This window comes from Saccopteryx bilineata, chromosome 12 (genome assembly GCF_036850765.1).
Source record: "Saccopteryx bilineata isolate mSacBil1 chromosome 12, mSacBil1_pri_phased_curated, whole genome shotgun sequence".
Taxonomy (NCBI): domain Eukaryota; kingdom Metazoa; phylum Chordata; class Mammalia; order Chiroptera; family Emballonuridae; genus Saccopteryx; species Saccopteryx bilineata.
In genome coordinates, this window is record NC_089501.1 from 41,576,772 (window position 1) to 41,597,347 (window position 20,576).

Consider the following 20,576-nt stretch of genomic DNA (forward strand, 5'->3'; position numbering starts at 1 on the left):
CATGCTATTGTCATAACTAGTAGCTTTATTGTTTTCAGAGGATAGCTATAATCAAAATTGTATATAATTACTATTTGGGAGAGTTTTTTCAACCTATGAATCTAAATTTGATTATAAAAAACTTTTGGGGCATAAGTAGGATTCAGTTATACCTTTTATATTTAATAAAATGCAATTTAGAAAACTTAAGATGTTTTTTGTTTTTCATGACATTATGAAGTCATTTCATGATAGCATTGAAAGCATGTTAGTTGAGGAATGGTTTATTATATATGAACAGTAGAAGAAGCTACTAGAAATTTTAATGTGTCCTAATGGTGCAACAGTGATGCAATGGTTTAGATATTTGCAACTATAGATCTGTGTTCAGCAAATATTCATTGAGTACTTTCATATGCAAGGCATCAAAACATTACAGCCCTTATATCAATCAGGAAACTTATGGTCACTTTAGAGTGAGGCCTAAGCCAAGCCAGAAGTAACTACAGAACAGATGGTCTGTTAGTGCCATGGAAGAGATAAAACGATACTGAGTCGGAAGAAAAACTGGTTGGGTTTAAGGGTAGGATTGACTTCAGGAAGATGGCGTGACCTGAGATGGAGAATAAACAAAGTCTCTCCCTTTTTTTTTTTTTTTGGACAGAGAGGGACAGATAAAGACAGACAGACAGGAAGGGAGAGAGATGAGAAGCATCAAGTCTTCGTTGCAGCTCCTCATTGATTGCTTTCCCATATGTGCCTTGCCCGGGGGGCTACAGCAGATGGAGTGACCCCTTGCTCAAGCCAGCGACCTTTGGGCTCAAGCCAGTGACCATGGGGTCATATCTATGATCCCATGCTCAAGCTGGTGAGCCTGGCTCAAGCCAGACCAGCCTGCGTTCAAGCTGGCAACCTTAGGGTTTCGAACCTGGGTCCTACAGATCCCAGTCTGATGCTCTATCCACTGTGTACTGCCTGGTCAGACAGAATAAGCACAATCTTGATAGGCAGAGAAACAGGCAAGAGCACCAATCACAAGTAAAAGTCTAAAAATGGGTAAGTGCAGGGTGTGTTTGGAGGACACTGGATGGACTTTTAAAATAGAAATTACAGAACTGTAACTGTACATTATGTCATATGAGTTTTCTTAGAACAGTGACAGTAAATATAGGAGATTACAGTGGAATTGTGCAGTAATCTATATGAATGGTGATGAATTCCTACACTTAGGGTAATGGGAATTGCTTGTTTATGGAAAGCAAGAAATAAAGCATTGGATGCAACAAGATCGGACTTGGTATCCCATCAGGTATAGAAGTAAAGTGAAAGGGTAGAACCAAAACTGCGACTCGTGTAAGTGTTTTCCTGAGGACTGGGATGTCACTAGTATAACTAGTGCTATTAGGAGACTTAGAGCTTTGGGGAAATAATATGTTTTGATTTTGTATAGTGAGACAACAAAAAATTTTTGCCGTTAGCATTTTGAAATGCGCTTCCAAGAGATAAGAGGCCAAGGCTGAGGCAGACTTGAGAAGGGCCATGAAGAAGAAGGTGGCTGGAGATCAGAGAGGGTTTGGTTGGTTGGTGTAATTTAAAGTGTCCCTGTCAGAGCAGGAAACTGACATATACCTGATGCAAGTTATACCTTGTGATGAAAAATACCTTAGGTGAATGTGGAGTACAGTTAAAATGGCATTCAGAAAAAAGAAAGCGAATTTTTTACAGATTAAAAGTTTTCGTATGGACAGATTTGGAGGGAATAAATTTAAAGACAGAAACAGTACTTCTAAATGAATTTTTTTAAGATTTTTATTTATTAATTTTATAGCAAGAGAGGGGAAGAGCGGGAAGTATCAACTCCTAGTTGCTTCACTTGAGTTGTTGTTCATTGCTTGCTTGTTGCTTGTTGGGTGTGTCTCGCCTGGGCCCTGGGTTTCCAACCAGTGACCTCAGCGCCCTAGGTCGATGCTCTATCCACTGTGCCACCGCAGTCCAGGCTTCTAAATGCGTTTTTAAATGCAGGAAATTGACAATCCCTGCACTTTTTTTTTACCTACTCATGAAATTGTGTTCCCAAAGGATTAGAAATTGCACCAGGAGAAGAGACTGAGAGCTGAGCTCTGAAAGGCAGCCCGTGCCACCCAACAGAGAGCATCGCCAAAAACCTCGAGAGCACGCATCCAAACGTTGACTGGAGTGTGTCCATTTGCATTTGCTATTGAAGCAAAAGAAATATGTTACAGATTTTTTTTGTCAGTTAACTGTTTATCCAAATTTATACCAAACAAAAAAGTGACATTTTGTAACTTGAGCCATCTTGCATTTCAAATCATTTTAGATGTGAAAGATAACTCCTTCAGCCGATCGCGGAGTTCAAGCGTAACCAGCATTGATAAGGAATCTCGAGAAGCGATCTCCGCTCTTCATTTCTGTGAAACTTTTACACGAAAGGCGGACTCGTCTCCTTCTCCATGTTTGTGGGTTGGCACCACGCTGGGCACAGTGCTTGTCATTGCACTGAACCTGCCCCCAGGCGGAGAGCAAAGGCTGCTTCAGCCGGTGATTGTGTCTCCCAGTGGTATGTATGCTCTGGGCTGCACTGATACTGAAGGCCGGGTTCACTGTAATACAACAAGCCTTTGCTTTTCGTGTCTCAATTAATCTAAGAGTTCTAAAATGTAAATTAAATGGGGATAGTTCCAGTCATACGTGTTTAATAAAGGAATACACAGCATAAGATTGAAGAATATCATTTATTTCTACAGCCATTCAGGTTTACATTTTTTTTAACTCTAGGATCATGTCTAAGATGATTACAATGTAAGAAAGTAAAAAAAAAAAGCCCTGTTATTTTGATGCATCCCAGGATACCTCAAAATATTATGCTCTATAAGCAAAAGATTGGTACATATGTTGGAGAAAAATGTATATTATTAAACGTTATACACTTAACTATTTTTAATCTCTAAGTGTAAAGTCTTAGATTTTTTCTTCTTTGAAATGTTAAGGAAAGGTGACTTAATAGCGAATTTTAAGAAGAAAAACATGTATTTATATATTGAAAATGAGATTAAGTTTTATCAAATATATATAGTGTCTAATAGGTCTGGAACTCACTGAGAATTCTGGTTTCCATGACTAATTTATGCTGATCTAGATAGGAAAAAAATGTGATTTTGCTTATATCTATTGTTTATAGAGTAGACTTTAATAATACTTGGAATTTAGAATTAAAATGTAATTATCAATGTTAATTTCTGCACTATCTTTACATTAAAGGAAGTTTGATTTATTTATTCAGCTCAATAAATGTTTGAATATGTACTACTGCATGCCTAATTAGAAAAAGTTACATGGTATTCGTACTAATCTCATTTTTTATTAATAAGCAACAATTAAGTGTATAGAAGAAAACTAGAAAGATGAAAATCAAACTGTTAATAGTAATTATCACTGAATAGTAGGATTCTGGGTAATTTTTATTTTCCTTTTACTGATTTGTAGTTTCTAAATTTTCTACAATAAACATATGAGTTTATAATAAGAATTATATTTAGAAATGTATGGAAATTTTTTTTTCTCATTGGCCCTGTAGATCACTACTGTCTATTCAAAATGTAAAGTGACCAACATAGAAAATTTTCAATTTTAAGGCCATATTTAAAAAGTAAAAAACGGGTACAATTTAATTTTAATATCACTTTATTTAGTCCAGTATATCCAAAATTTCATGTCAGCATGTAATCCATATTTTTAAATTATTGAGATATTTTACTTTAAAAGTTTTTTTGTACTAAGTTTTCCAAGCTGCACGTATTTTACTCTTGCAGCTGCCACAGTCTGGACAAGCCACACGGCAGGTGTTCTGTGGCCACATGTGGCCAGCGGCTGCTGTATTGGACAGGGCAGCTCTAGACGCCATCTTTGCTCTCAGACTCGTTGGTAGTACGTTTGCCAGCTGTGAGAAAAGACATAGTTCCAGACGTACCAACATTTATTTATTTGGTAGCACTTATCTATTTGGGGCATGGGATATTGATATCTTTTTCTAGATTCAAATATCTGAGGTTCGGATCCTTTCCATAAGCCAGTGGACAATTTCAGTCCAGTATACATTCTATCTGCATATTTCTGAGTGTCTGTTATGTGTCATAGTTGGACTAAACATATTTATTGTATGGATTAAAATATTTGTTATCTACTAAACTTACCATATTTCAGGTACTATATTGAGGTTAAAAGGGGCGATCCTGAGAATGGCATTTCTAGACACAACAGGCTGCTTAGTGCCACCTGCATATGAATCCTGGAGAGAACACAATGTTGCTGAAGAAAAAGATGAAAAGGAGAAATTGAAAAAAAGACGGCCGGTCTCTGTGTCCCCTTCCTCTTCTCAGGAAATTAGTGAAAACCAGTATGCAGTGATATGTTCTGAAAAGCAAGCGAAAGTAATCTCACTGCCAACTCAGAACTGTGCTTATAAGCAAAATATTACAGAGACCTCATTTGTTCTTCGTGGAGATATTGTAGCATTGAGTAACAGTATCTGCCTTGCCTGTTTCTGTGCCAATGGACATATTATGACTTTTAGGTAAGAGATTTATTCTTAAGCATCTAACATTTTCTTCCTCAAAACATTATATTACATAATTATATTCAGTTTGAAAGAAATTATTTGTTTACAGTTTTACAAACTGAGAGTGTAATTTTATTGAGTTAATAGAGAGCAAGTATATGAGAAATACAAATCAGTTTTATCTCCCACTCAAGTGCACTAAATCATAAGGCTTGTTCCCTGTCATTTTTTTCTCTATATATACTTTTAGACTAAAACCTACTTTGTTTATTATTAACACGTTTTTCCTCTTTTTCTCAAGTTTGCCAAGTTTACGGCCTCTGTTGGATGTGTATTACTTGCCCCTTACCAATATGCGGATAGCCAGAACGTTCTGCTTCACCAACAATGGACAAGCATTATATCTTGTTTCACCGACCGAAATCCAGAGACTCACTTACAGTCAAGAGACCTGTGAAAACCTTCAGGTAAATAACTGAAATATTACCCTAGTTTCTTCAGTGGTGAAATATTCTCCATGGCCCCTACAATATCCATAGCCTTTATTGAGATGTTCAGAGCACACGCTTTGAGACTTGTGCTAAAGTGTCTTCATCAGGCTCTTGTTAGAAGAGAGAGGGACTGCATCTCATTGATCCATAGTTTTTCTCTTCTGTAATGGCAAAACTGTATGAAATGTTACATATGTTTTATACCCACTCCCTATATAAAATAAATATCTATTATACACATGCACCCAAAAAATCCTTCATAAGGAAGTATGTTAATGTGAAAATAATTATTTTAGGGCAAATTGTATCATCCCATCTCTGTAGTGGTAAGGATGTATATACATATTTATATAAGAAAAAATAAGGCTTGATAGTTTCCCTCTAAATATTTTGTTGATCTATTTGTGAGATACTACATATTCCTTTAAATATAAAACTTTTTTAATTATATGCCTGTGTGCTTGATTATATTTATATATGTATATATATTAGAAATGATTATTTTAGCTTCACCATTTAAAATAAAATTGCTCTTGAAATATTGAGCTATAATATTAATTGATATTTGATATTTAGAAAAAATCATTACTGGGGCACTTTATCATGAAAATTTTTGCAATTAATTAGCATTACTTGTTGGTAAATTTCAATGTGGCTTATTTTTAGAACATGAGCTTTAGAGTCAAGAAAACTAAATCTAAGTCCCAACCTTGCTAATTATGGAATTCTGTGACCTTAGACAAGAGACTTCCTCTGGCTCTGAGCTTCATCATCTCTAAATTGTAATAAAAATAATACCTATCTGCACAAGAAAAGAAATCTCCAACAAAACAAAAAGGCAGCCAACCCAAACAGGAGATGATATTTGCAAACAATAGCTCCGACAAGGGATTAATATCCAAAATATATGAAGAGCTCAAACAACTCAACACCAAATAAACAAACCAATTAAAAAATAGGTAGAGCACCTAAATAGACACTTCTTCCAAGAAGACATGCAAATGGCCAACAGATATATGAAAAAACATTCAACCTCACTAGCTATTAGGAAAATAAAAATGAAAACTACAATGAGATACCACCTCACATCACTTAGAACAGCTGTTACCAGTAAGACAGGTAATAACAAGTGTTGGAGAGGTTGTGGAGAAAAAGAACCACTCATCAACACTGGTGAGAACATCAATTAGGACAGCCACTATGGAAAACATTATGATGGTTCCTCAAACAATTAAGAATAGAGCTACCATAAGACCCAGCAACCACCCTTTTGGGTATCTACCTGAAAAATTTGAAAGTGTTTATTCACAAAGATATATGCACTCCTGTATTCATTGCAGCATTATTTGTGGTGGTCGGGACACGGAAACAATCAGCGTGTCCTTTGGTAGATAATTGATAATAAAGATGTGATGCATATATACAGTGGAACGCTGCATTTGCAACAACATGGATGGATCTTGAGAATATTACACTAAGTGAAATAAGTCTCTCAGAAAAAGCTAAGAACCATCTGATTTCACTCATGTGCAACTGAAATGCATGAACGACAGGATAGTTAGTGGTTACCAGAGAGAAGGGGGGTCCAGATATGTGGTGACAGAAGATGATTTGACTTTGGGCAGTGGCACACAGTGCATTGTACACAGCATGTATCATAGAAATGTATACTTGAAACCCATATAATCTTGTTAACCAGTAAATTTAAATTTTAAAAATGTCTCTGACATAGGTATGGTATGGATTAAGAGAGACAATGTACATAAAGTGCTTAGCATGGCGCTTGGTGGAGAGAGTGTGTTCAGGGTCAGATTTTACGTTCTCTTTTCGGTAAGCTGCCCTGCACGGGAACGTTCTCCTAGCGCGTTGTACACCGAGAGAAAGAAACTACTGCGTATCTGGTATTGGATTCAAGTTTTATGTAAGAGTTCTAAGTTTCTGAATGAAAATTTTGCTCTTTAGAGAATATGAAACTCTCCTTTCGTGTTTTCTTTCACTAGTAAAATTTTATTAAGAAATGTAAATGGACAATTTGATATATTCTTAATTCATTTCAATCTAAAATGTCTCAATTCAACTCTTCAAAATTCTAAATGTCATTTTTTTCTAGGATCAATTTATTCTATCCTTTGATCAATGCTTTCTCTTACTATTTCAGTAAAATCAATAGCAGCAGCAATAAAATTTACCAAGTTATGTTTAAATGAAATGGCCATTTAGTAGTTACACTCAATTTATTTTAATAACTATCTGCGTTGAGCCTTCAGGATAGGAAGATAATTGAAAAATAGATTCTGCTCAAAGATTTTGTGATAAAATGTTTTCTTTGGGCAATATTGACATTATATTTACCTCAATATTTTCAGTATCTAAGAACAATACCTTGGTCAAAATCTATTGAATAACAAATACCATGAACTTTATAAACACTATTCCTTGGTTCCCAGAGTGCCTTGTTACATTGTGCATTCATTTAACTTTAACCCAAAAAGCAGCCCTTAGACCCCTGCGTACATGAATAGAGTTTCCAGCCACGATGAAATAACAGGGATAGAATTCTCTCCTGCCCGACACAGGAAAAACAAACAAACAGAAACCATAGTCTTTAAGATCTGGACACGAGGCAATGACAGAAAACAAAGGAGCTGCCCAGTTCTAATGCCTTGATAGTGTTCTCAGAAGATGGCACAGGGAGAAGGTACCAGGGCAAGCCTGACTCACTTCCCAAGTTGGGATGATAGAACCAAGAGTCTGGGAAGACCAAGTAAGTGAGAGCTCCTAAAACAGAGACCGAGAGGAGGGAGCTCTGCAGAGAGAGAACACTGGGCATCTGCCGAGGGCCCAGGAGTACTCGGTAAAGTACTGTGAGCACCTGCAGGTAGGTAAACTCTAGCTGGAGAAAGAACCATCTGAAGCGGTTTTCAACCACTGGTCCAGATTGGTGCTGGTCCACCAGAAATCTGTTAATCAGTATAATTCACCGTATTAATAAACTAAAAAAATAGAAAGTAATTGACAAAATCTAACATCTATTCCTGATTTTTCTTAAAAAATCTCAGTACACAGAGAATAAAAGGGAACTTAAAGGCCACCTAAGAAAAATTTATACCTAAGATAATACTTAGTGATAAGATACTGAATTCTTAGTCCTTAAAATCAGAAGCTAGAAGGGGATGTTCACTCAACATTTCTATTCAATGTGTATTTAAGTTTTTAGCCACTGAATTCAGGTAAGAAAAAGAAAGAAAAGGCATCCTGATTAGGAAAAATAAATAAACCTATTGTTATTCACAGATGACATCATTATCTATATAGGAAATATAATGAAATCTACACAGAAAGCTACTAGAAATAACAAGTAAATCTGACAGGATGCAGGATATGAGATTGAATTGTGAAAATATAATTATTTCTGTATTTGCAATGGACATTTGGAAATTGAGATTTAAAAAACACCATTTATAATAGTGACCAAATATATGAAATGTTTTGGGAAAATCTAACAAAAATATGGAAGACTTTTACACAGAAAGCCACAAAATGCAGGGTGGGGCAAAAGTAGTTTTACAATTGTGAGTACATGAAATGCAGAGTTTATTCTTATATTATTGTTTATTAATTATTGTATTATTTTCCACATGAACAACTGTAAACCTACTCTGGCCCCACTCTATACTGAAAGACATTTTTAATAACCTGAATAAAGTGAAAAATATACTTTGTGGATCAGAAAGTTTAATGTTACCAATTCTCCGAAAATTGATCTATAGATTTAAGACAATCTCAAGCAAAATTGCAGTGACGTTTTTGTGGAGGAATTAACAAGTTGGTTTAAAAATTCATATGGAAATACATGGTACATAAAAAGCATGAACAACTCTGAAAAAGAATAAAATTGAATGACTAACACTACCTGATTTTAAGAATCATGGTGTAGGCCCTGGCCGGTTGGCTCAGTGGTAGAGCGTTGGCCTGGCATGCAGAAGTCCTGGGTTCAATTCCCGGCCAGAGCACACAGGAGAAGCGCCCATCTGCTTCTCCACCCCTCCCCCTCTCCTTCCTCTCTGTCTCTCTCTTCCCTCCTGCAGCGAGGCTCCATTGGAGCAAAGATGGCCCGGGTGCTGGGGATGGCTCTTTGGCCTCTGCCCCAGGCGCTAGAGTGGCTCTCATTGCGGCAGAGCTACGCGGCAGAGCATCGCCCCCTGGTGGGCAGAGCGTCACCCCCTGGTGGGCGTGCCGGGTGGATCCAGGTCGGGCGCATGCGGGAGTCTATCTGACTGTCTCTCCCCATTTCCAGCTTCAGAAAAATACAAAAAAAAAAAAAAAAAAATCATGGTGTAAAGCTACAGTGATCAAAAGAGTGTGATGGTGGCATCAAATCAGATAAGCAGAGTAGAGTCTGTAAATCCACACACACATGGACAACTGATTTTTGAAAAAGTACAGTGGAGAAGGGATTTCATATTCAACAAATGCTAGAAAAATTGGATATTAAAAAGCAAAACATTTATCTCTGAACTATGCCCCACAGTATTTACAGAAATTGACTTAAAGTGGATCATAACCCTACAGGTAAATCCTAAAGCTATAAAACTGATGAGAACTCAAGAGAAGAACTCACCATCCACAAAGAACAAAGTGATAACTATAAAAAATGTTTTAAATTTTTGATCTTCAAAAAACAAAAATAAAAAGACAGACTGGAAGAAAATCTTGGTGAAGCATATATCTGACAAAAGTCTTGTGTCCCAAGTATGTACAGACTCTTAAAACTCAACAGGAAGTTTAAAAAAAAAAAAAAGAGAGAGAGAGAGAGAGAGATGCCCTGGCCAGATAGCTCAGTTGGTTAGAGCATCGGCCCAAAGCACAGAGGTTGCTGGTTTGATCCCTGGCCAGGGCACATACAGGAACAGATCTATGTTCCTGTCTCTCTCTCTCTCTCCCCTCCCCCTTTCTCTCTCACTAAAATCAATAAATGAAAATATATTTAAAAAAAAACTCAACAGAAAGAAGATAACAATAAAAACATGGGCAAAATATTTGAACAGATGCTTCACCATGAAAAGATGCTCAATGTTTTTAGTCATTAGAGAACTGCAAATTAAAGCCACAGTGAATAACATTAAACACTCACTAGAAGACTAAGATTTAAAAAAATAATGACCATGCCCAGCTTTGGCAAAGACATTAAGAATCTAGAACTCGATACACTCCTGATGGGAATGAAAACGCACACACACACACACACACACACACACACAAAACAAAAACTAACAAAACCCAGCTCCACCACTTTGGAAAACAACATAACAATTTATTTATTTTTTTATTACTTTTTTATTTAAATTTTATTTAGAAAATTAAATCTTATGAGGTGACATTGATCAATAAGAAGAGTACATAGGTTTTAGGTAAACATTTCTATAGCGTTAGAACTGTTGATTGTTTCCCATCAATTCTTACAGAAATAAACATGAACCAAAGACTAGTTTTTTAACTCAAGAGGAAAGGAAATTTATATTGATAGCTGTTTTATTTGTACTAGCCAGAAAACTGGAAACTACCCAAATGTTCATAAACAAATTAAATAATAATTAAGTTACAAGTATATCCGTTGAATAGAATAAAACTTAGCAATAAAAAGGAATTTTTTTCTTTTTATTTTCCTCTTTATTCCTTTTCAACGGCATGAACTGTTGAAAACATTCAGTGTCAGAGATGAATTTCAAACTAATTATTCTGAGTGAAATAAGCCAAGGAATAAAAGGTGTACATACTGTATGATGTTATTTATATAAAACTAAAGAAAATACAGATAAATATGGAAAGAGAAAGCAAATCAGCAGTTACTTGGAGATGGAGATTAAGGAATGTTTCTTTGTGCCCCTTTTTACTGTAGAGCACCAGGAAATACTAGTGACGGGTATGTTCATTTTCTTGATAGTGGTGATGATTTCATGGGGGTCAAAATTTGCCAAATTTTAAATTTAAATATGTGCAGTTTATTGTGTGTGTGTGTGTGTGTGTGTGTGTGTGTGTGTTTTAATGGGTTCTGGGAGGGACATTTTATAATCAATGAGAGACAGTCAAAAATATATATCTTTGCTTGAAATGTAAGGAGAGTAATTAGCCAAAGTAGCAAACAGCAAATCAGTCTTAGTCACTTTAGTTCTAGTAACTTACTGTTTGACTGAGTCAGTCTGTATTGGATCTGATCACTTGAAATGTGCTCTTGTTTGTGAATTTCAACAGATTATGTTATAAGCTTAAATTAAAGAGTTTACCGCGATGGTTCGTTAGTCATAGCTTGGTTTCCCTGAAAGTCTAACAATTACACTTTGTTTTGATGTTAAAGGAAATGCTGGGTGAACTCTTCACTCCTGTGGAAACACCAGAAGCACCAAACAGGGGGTTCTTTAAAGGCCTATTTGGAGGTGGTGCGCAGTCCCTGGACAGAGAGGAACTGTGTAAGCTGGCTTATTTAACTTGGGTGGCATATCTTATCACAGAAGCATTCAAACCATATAAAATTATTACATGCACATATTACGTTTGCCTTTTTCATCTTTGTCACAACTAGTATATCCATGTTTTAGCAAAATACATGAAATTATTTTCTGTTGCTCTAACCCAAACCAGGGACTAGTTTACTCAGAGACCCAAAATCAGAATAGCTTCAGGTAGCTCAAATGAGTATTCACAACCTGATAGGAATAATGTAGAAAGTATCTGTATTTTTATTAAATGTGATCTTTATTATTATTTTAATTCCATAATTGACTATCTTCATTTTGAAGAAGTTTTTACTTAAGCACTTGTTTTACTTTACAGAATTTCCAGAACTGTTGTCATCTCACTAGAAGGTTATTTAAAATAGCAAAAGGGTTCATTTACTACCTTCGACATGCTGAGAACAAATTAGGAGTTGGTCTTGGGTGAACTAATGAATCAGTGAATGCTTGCCCTGCCTGTGCACAAGTCCTGTTATGAATAGAGCACAATATTGATAATGTATGTTGTGTTTTGCCTGTTTGAAAAAGTATCTAAAAATTAAAACCATCACAATAAAAGAAAGCATGTATTAATTATAAAGTCAAATATGTATTTTACTTTTGTTTCAGTGGTATCAGGTAGGAGTGTTTTATATTAGTAAACTTCTGTATTGTGAGTGACTTACTCATTTGTCATCTGGTTCAGTTGGAGAGTCGTCCTCAGGAAAGGCTTCACGAAGTCTGGCTCAGCATATCCCCGGCCCCGGGGGCATCGAGGGCGTCAAAGGAGCCGCCTCCGGAGTGGTGGGTGAATTGGCACGAGCCCGGCTGGCACTCGATGAGAGGGGGCAGAAGCTGGGGGACCTGGAGGAGAGGACCGCAGCCATGATGTCCAGTGCAGATTCGTTTTCTAAACACGCTCATGAGGTATGTCTGCAAGAAACCTGGAAACAGGAAAAACCCAGTAGAACAAGTATGAAAAGTACTGTCTTTTTATAGCTATTTTATATCTGCACGTGGATGTCTGTGTTATTTTCTGCGCAATTGCAAATTCCTGATTTTTGCCACCAGGGGGCCCTATTACAAGCATATGTCTTAGCTATTTTGGTCCTTGACTGAGGTTTATACATCTGCGGGAACCTGCTCACCGCCCAGCTTTTTTTTTTTTTTGCAACTATTTCTTAGCAAATGTAGTAGCAAAACTAATTTTCCTAAATGCCTCAGATTCTATCAGTTTCTCCTAGGAAGGAAATCACTTTACTCTCTTCATCTAAATAACAAAAATTGGCAGACACTTGTATTCAAAGAAGCAATACTAAATCTCTCTGTAGACCAATTTAGAGTAGTGGTCAGGCACATTTTTGCAGGGAATTCATCTTGATGGACCAGGAAGTCATGGTGGAGCTTAGAAAGGGATTCTATAAAGTCTGGCTTTCTAACTGGTCCTCTTACAAATATGCCTTGTTGTCCAGCAAATTACACTGAACACTCCAGGCCTTCAGGTAGAACACGTTCTGCATTTTGACACACAGGTCTGCCATTCCATGATCCTTTGCCCTGTGCAGCTTCACTTCATTTCCTAGTTTACTCCCTGAGGACGTTTCAAGTTGGTTTTCCGAAAAATCCTAGTAAGTTTTTATGTTTGAATACCCATCTATCAGCAATCGATCAGTAAACTTTTCTTTTTTTTTTTTTCTTTTTTTTTGTATTTTTCTGAAGCTGGAAACAGGGAGAGACAGTCAGACAGACTCCCGCATGCACCCGACCGGGATCCACCCAGCACACCCACCAGGGGCGACGTTCTGCCCACCAGGGGGCGACGCTCTGCCCACCAGGGGGCGATGCTCTGCCCCTCCGGGGCGTCGCTCTGTCAGGACCAGAGCCACTCTAGCGCCTGGGGCAGAGGCCAAGGAGCCATCCCCAGCGCCCGGGCCATCTTTGCTCCAATGGAGCCTTGGCTGCGGGAGGGGAAGAGAGAGACAGAGAGGAAAGGGGGGGGGTGGAGAAGCAAATGGGCGCTTCTCCTATGTGCCCTGGCCGGGAATTGAACCCGGGTCCCCTGCATGCCAGGCCGACGCTCTACCGCTGAGCCAACTGGCCAGGGCCATCAGTAAACTTTTCAATCAAAAGTCATCTCTTTCTTGCTCAAGAATGCTGACACCTAGAATACATGAAAGAAGTAATTGGACTTGGGAAAACTTTGTCTAGGGCTTCAAAGAAATCCAGAGATACTTTGTCAGTCCTTGTAAGCTGACACACACCTCAGATACAGCCTAGCAGCCTCCCATCTAGGGCAGGACTTTCGCTGGCATAACTGCACCTGACTGTGCTCTCTAAAGCATGTAACACTCCAGTCAGCTTCAGATATATTCACACTCCATATGTTTATCCAAGAGCTCCATCTCACACTGGTAGCTTTTCCTCTTACCAAGTATTCGTGAGTCATGTTTTAGAGAAAGGAAGACGGTGCACTGAGGTGGGTAAGATCATGAGTTCTTGAGTCATACCACATGGGCTCAGCCCCCAGATTCCCCATTGTGTTACCTTGGGTGACCCCTTTAGGCTTCAGTATCCTCGTTTATAAAATGGGGAGAATAATAGTGCCTAACCCACAGAGTTCTTTTCAGAAGCAGACGCAGGGGACTTGTGTCCTACAGTGCTGGCTCACGGGAATGCTCAGTAAATTGTAGATGGTAGTAATAGAGTACTAATTCCCAGGTTCTTAAAGCGCCATTTTTAGTTAAAATTAGAGAACTGAAAATTACCTTATTGATAAGTTATCAACTTAAATCACTAAAGAATGCACTGAGCCAAAATTGAATTATATCACATGCCTAAGAAATCTGAAGATCTTCTAGGCCGGCCCTTAATAGTTATGAACTTTTTTTTTCTAAGTGAAATAGTTCTTATTGCTTTCATTATAAATTGCTTTCAAGTAAACAATGCAGTCACACTACAGAATGTTTCAGAGTGATATAACATTCTGGGGAAATGTAGAAATCAATTATAACTTACAAATATTGTTCTGGCATTTGTAAAATCATGTTTTTCGTGTTTCTCTCCTCAGATGATGTTGAAATACAAAGATAAGAAGTGGTACCAGTTCTGACCACCAGAAATCCAACCAAGTCCAACTTCAGCCAAAAGGAAAAAAGAATTTTCCTTTTTTGTTTCATTGATTTACTTTCGGAAAGTCACCATTAAAGGACGCTCATCGCTGGCCACCGTTCCTTCCTAGCACAATCATGCACTGCTTTCCCTCGGCCGTGGGCTGTGACTGAGGCGTGTCCACGCGCCCGTGGGCGGAACGGTGTGTGCCCGCTCCGAGGTGACAATCTGGGAACTAAGCAGGCCACGCGTTACAGATGGAGCACCAAGGAGGATGGTGAGGGTACGTGGCAGAGACCATTCCTGGATCATTCCTTATCAAACTTTCACATGCCAAAAGATTTGTGCAGGCGGACCTGCCATCAGTGTGTGACCTCTGAGGGGGGGCAGTGACTCAGCAGTTCTGGCGCTGAAACCCTGTTTGTCTCATGGACTGAACTACAAAGAGCTGTCTTGGACTTTCCCTCCCTTAACCTGACTGGTCGTCAGTATCATTAGTGAAAAAGAAACAAACTGTTTGTCACCATATCTTTAGACAGATAAGCTGAATGGTGGGCTTTAAATAATAAAAACATACACATACTTGTGTATGGGCTACTCTTGGATTCTTGTTATTGTATACTTGTGTTTAGTCCATATTTTGTCAAAAGCAAAACAAGGTGATATCACTTTTCATTGAAAAGAAAAGTGTAGAGCATGACTGAACTGCTCATCCTTCTGGGCGTTTCCATGGAGTGGCTACGCAGTGTGGGAAGTGAGAAAAACCTCCATTGTGGTGAGGAGAATACTTCAATGTCCTTTGTCCTCGTTCTCATTAATTCAGCAAGAGGTGGATTTGACCAAAATAGTTACTGGTTAAATTGGTAGAAATGTTGAAATTGGCTAAGTTTTTAATTTTGCTTGAATTTTTATAAGATGTTTAACCGGATGTACCTTTGCATTATTTAATTAAAATTGCTTAAAAAAATGTTTCATTATTTCCAGTGCTCAGTAAAGTGCTCAGCTCCCTTTTCAAAAGGCCCTTGATTTGCTAACAGTTCCAGTACACTCAGGTGATGAGCCGATTAAATCTTAGTGCACATGCCGTCGCATGGAACATGACAAGCATCTGTTGTCAATAATTATCTATATAAGAGTCTAGTCTGATGACCTACAAAATATTTTCTGTAGAAATATACTATACATCTGTACATGTTCTTTCAAGGTTTTAAGAAGCCAAATGAAAGGAAATATGTGCACTTTGTAACTAAATTATTTCTGTATTGGAAAATGATGCAAATGAGACCATCAGTGGACAGTACCTGCCTGGCTCCTAAAAGCATTGCAGACAGGAAAGAAACACCGGGGTAGACCTTGGAAGGAAGCAATCTCGTAGCACGGGCATCGGAGACTCGTACTGATTGTTGTTAAAGCAACGAAGGAAGAGCAAAGCGGAATCATTGCACTTGGTGAAATTTAAATACTTTCTTCTATAAAAAATTGTTTGAAGCCATTTTCTTTTTTCATTGAGATAATCAGAGCACAAATTGATAGCAAACGTGGTTGTTTTTCTATTTCAGATGATCATTAAAGGTATATGTAGAACACCTTAATTTCATGCAGTCTGTTAATGCATCTTTTCCTCTTTTCATTCACAATGCCTTTTTGTTTACATTTTATAATGTGCACTACAGAATACAAAAGTTTACATTAAAATTTAAGTATCATTAGAGAGGGACTAAATGTATGTGATAGAGATCATTGATCAAGCTAAAAGACATATTTTAAAAATACAGAACTTTTCGAAAGTTTTTGAATTTGTAGAAAGTATCTATTAATAACATTTCTATTTAGTTAATGTCAGCTATATGATGAACACTCAGCCGTTTACAAATTGCTTAATTTGTATCATATATTATCTACTAAACCCATTGTTCATATATCACAGGAAGTATTAGGCCCTTTTTAGAAGGGTACAGTTACAGATTTGAAATGGAGAAGCACTAAATAAAGTGATATGTTAGTCGAGTACCCATTCATGGGGAAGGGCGTATTAGCTCTAATTATTTAATTTGTGGTATTGTGTTAATTATATATCCACGTCATTTTTACTGTCATTTTTCCTGTTGTATATAAAATGAACCAATCTTGTAATTTCAAATAGAGAAGTAGATACGTTTACCTGAGATGGATTTTATAAGAAAATTGTAAATCAATATTTTGGGTTATTTTATTTCATTTTTAAATTAATCTACAAATTATGCACAGCACACTAGAAATTTAGGATTAGAAAGATTGAAGTATTTTTGAAAATAGAAAATAAGCTTCTCGAAGTTATACTTGATTCAGTCTGTAGATAAGAGACAGTCTGCAGTAATAACTAACCCAGGGAATTTATTGTAATTTGAGAGACAACACCTCTATTTTTTTCTTTTTAAATGCAGAAATAGTCACCAGCAAGCCAAGATTTCAGGAAAACAAACCAAAAAAAATCAAAATAGAAAATATTGGGAAAATGAAAGATTACATGTGCTTCCTTCATATCCTCAAACATCATCCTTCGTTGCATTTGTCCTTTGCTCTGAAATCATTGAAGTATTCATTGATTAGCAGTTTGTGACCAGGAAGTGGGTTCCCTGTATGTACCCGCGAATCCAGTTCATTTCTCTCTTCGAACTGAAAGAGTCCGTGTTTTTGCTTAGAAAGTTATTTGAGATCTCATATTCTGACCAATTCTGTATGTGACAGCCATTTGAAGTTTTGCGCCATCTTGGTCCCCTTGGTTTACATCTCAGTTGTGCAGAGTGTTTCCAAAAATGGTTATAGATATAACACTGAGCTATTGCTAACTTAATTTGATTTTTATATGGATGTGAAAAAAGAATGCTGCTCCTTGTCTATATGTTCTGTCTAGTATATTCCAGTTTAATTAAGTACAGTACTTTAAAGAAAGAAGCATTTCTTTAACTTCTCAATTGTAGGCACTTCTGAAGTTATTTCATGTAGATACATGAGTGTTTTAAACAAGTCTGAAAGTGTTACATACCTTTAGGTTTTCGGGGGCACTGGGAGACAGCAGAGGAAAGGGAAAGTACATGGAAGACAGCATGGAGTTCAAAGTTTTACCCTGAGTTCTGTATTCCATATATGTTCTCCTTAAGGCATTTTCTCGTGTGACATTGGAAAAGCTATATCCAAAGGTAAATTTTTTTGTGGCAAAGATTTATTTTACATTTTAACTTTTGGGGTTTTGTTGATTTGTTTTTTTCAAAATAAAGAGCACTGAACTTTAAACTTGAATTTTTTCTGCACTTTTTTTAGGTAACAAAAACTTTTTATTATCATTTAATCCACATTTCTCCGTTCAAATCAAGTGATGCATATGTATAAAACATACCAAAACCACGAATATGCTGCTAGCTGCACCTTAAATAATTCAACTGATCATAGTTTTAAAACCTTTAATAGGGTTTTATATAGTTTTCAAGAATAAAATGTAGTAGAATCATTTGCTGTGCGTTTAAGTATTCTAGATTTTAAATTACTGCAACACTTTCAGATTTGTTTGAAGATCATACAGTAACATGTTATATTTATACATACTGCTAGAGAATATACTTTTAGTTTTAAAATGGAATTTTTATAAATGTACTCTTTAATTTTAAAAATGGTGAACTTGTTAAGTTTTAAGTCAAAGTACTTAAAAAGTATGTATATTATCCATACAAAGAGTTATGTTTTACGCTTATAATAAGAAATACTGGTATCTCATATCGAGATACAATTAATTTTAAAGAATCATATGTCATTCAAAAGCCTTCACACATGACAGGAAAGATATAAAACCTTCTATTGAGCATTTTCAAATAGGAATTTTATTTTGGGGAAAATGTCCACAACAATCATTGCAAGATCTTTCTCAATAGCTGCAGCTTGCTGTTGAATGCCTACCTTAACTGTTGTTTTAATATATATATATATATATTAAAATATATATATATTTAAAATAGTTTTCCAAGTATTTTCTTCTACCTTTTTTAAAAATAAATTTCCAAAAATGAAAACAAGAGTTTATGTATTTTTGTCAATGAAGGTTTTTATTTTGTAGTTTATAGAATTTTTTCCTTATCAGTTTGATACTTGATCACTATTCCAAGAATTTTTAATCTGTATTTAGTTTGAAAAAGAGCACTCTATCTTAAGTGTCCTTTTTTTTCTTTTCTCTTTCAGGGTCTTTGTTCTCTTGAATGGAAATTTATGCCCATAACTTTATTTTTTCATTTAAAAATGAATGTGAAGATACTATTTACAGCTTTTGTTAATTACATGTTTCACAACTCTGATCAATTTCTTGTAAAGTGCTATGGGGATTATTTTTCCTGTGACTATTAATGATCTTACTACTGCCACAGAAGTTTTAAAAGTTCTGTGAGTAGAAAATAGTTGTAACAATGAAAATTAAACAGAAAACTTTAGCTTACCTTTCTCAACTAAATTAAAATGGTTTTAATAACTTCCAAATTATCAGGTTTAAAACATTACTTTCCTCAGTTATTAACACAGTCTTAAATTATTAGGCACAATTCATTTACAAATTGAGTACCGTAGTCCAGGACTACATTTAGTTGCTCTTTTTATTTCCTTTAAATCAAAAAATCATGAATGTCAGTTTCGCCAGTATTTTGCAAAGAGGCTCATAGTTTAAAGTTTTATAGTGTTTGAGATGTAAATTAATCAGTATTTATTGTAGGTTGTTTTGCTCAGGCATTTAAAATGGATATCGGCTAATGGCAAGGGAATCTTATTTGGGAGTTTCATTTTTTTAAAAATACTTTTGCTATGTGTTTTGTGTTTTTTAAACTGCTTCAACTGAAGACCTTGTAAAGGAGTTGACAACAGACTCGTATCAATAGAAAGCAATGCAAATAGGGTAAATCATGTCTTAAATTTTTTAATTATTATTTTTTTGTAAATAAATGGTTCTGTGATACTTTCGGTGTGAACTCTGCTTAGCACAGTAGTTAGAACCAGAAAAACATTTTGCTTTCTAGTTATACTATTGGTTCATTGTAAATGCATCACCTAAAACAATGAAAAAGGAGCAAGATTCCATTTTTTCTCACATTCAGGGGCAAGCATGCTGGGTCTAGAGCTCTGGCTTGTGTACGCCTTACTGCACATGCAGGCAGTCCTCAGTTGCTGCACTTTATTTATTTTTTTATATCTTGCTCAGTCTGGTAAGTATCTCAAAGATGATTGCTGGAATTATGCATTTTAAATACGGTAAAATCTCTGTGTACTATTTCATTTAAAACAAAAACATCAGAAAAGCACTATTGCAAACACTAAAAGTGTGTTCAACTTTGTAGTTATTTTGCATTCCTGTAGTTTACAAACTGTCGTCACAGCAAAAGGTTTCAAATTAGGTAATGAAATATTTTTGTAAATAAATACCATTAATCTGGTATTTTAAAAATGTATTATAAACTCATGTTTCTGGAAACTGTTCATATATCTGTATATGAATGTCTCTATGCTGAAGGGCTCTGATTGGGCGAAATAAAATACTCGAAATCTCTCCTCAAATTAAATAAGCCCTTTTTTTTCTGGAAGATTTGTTTACATTTTTGCTCTGAATTGTGGAATTAATCCATTCGTTTAACCTAAGCAGAGGGAAAGCCAGGTTAGTCAGCTAATTCAAATAAGACCAGGTATATTTTTCTAAATTATCTGGACTTTTTGGTAAGTCTCCGGCCCGTTTATTGTTGATCCGGTGGGGGGCACAGTAGGGGGTGAGGGTCGAGGGGACAGGCACCAGTTGTGGAGGAACACTTCTCCGCCCCCCATCTTTGGGGATGCAGAATTGGACTCGGTATCCGGGCGGGGTCTGATTCTGCATCTCGAATCAGCTCCTAGGTAACAGATTCTGCTGGTGGGTGGAGCCGACCTGGA

General features: G+C 36.4%; 1 protein-coding gene across 8 annotated transcripts in view; it reads left to right on the plus strand.

The window, feature by feature from the left end:
• STXBP5 (syntaxin binding protein 5) overlaps positions 1-17,924 on the plus strand; it is a 143,235-nt gene extending 125,311 nt beyond the window's left edge. For all 8 annotated transcript variants that reach the window (XM_066248449.1, XM_066248452.1, XM_066248451.1 and 5 more), the window contains 6 exons: positions 2,318-2,557; positions 4,201-4,570; positions 4,857-5,022; positions 11,402-11,513; positions 12,244-12,464; positions 14,605-17,924. In XM_066248449.1, the coding sequence (XP_066104546.1) occupies positions 2,318-2,557; positions 4,201-4,570; positions 4,857-5,022; positions 11,402-11,513; positions 12,244-12,464; positions 14,605-14,646 (1,151 nt within the window). In that variant the 3' untranslated portion in view covers positions 14,647-17,924. The remainder of the gene's footprint in view (positions 1-2,317; positions 2,558-4,200; positions 4,571-4,856; positions 5,023-11,401; positions 11,514-12,243; positions 12,465-14,604) is intronic.
• Positions 17,925-20,576: the final 2,652 nt, after the last annotated feature.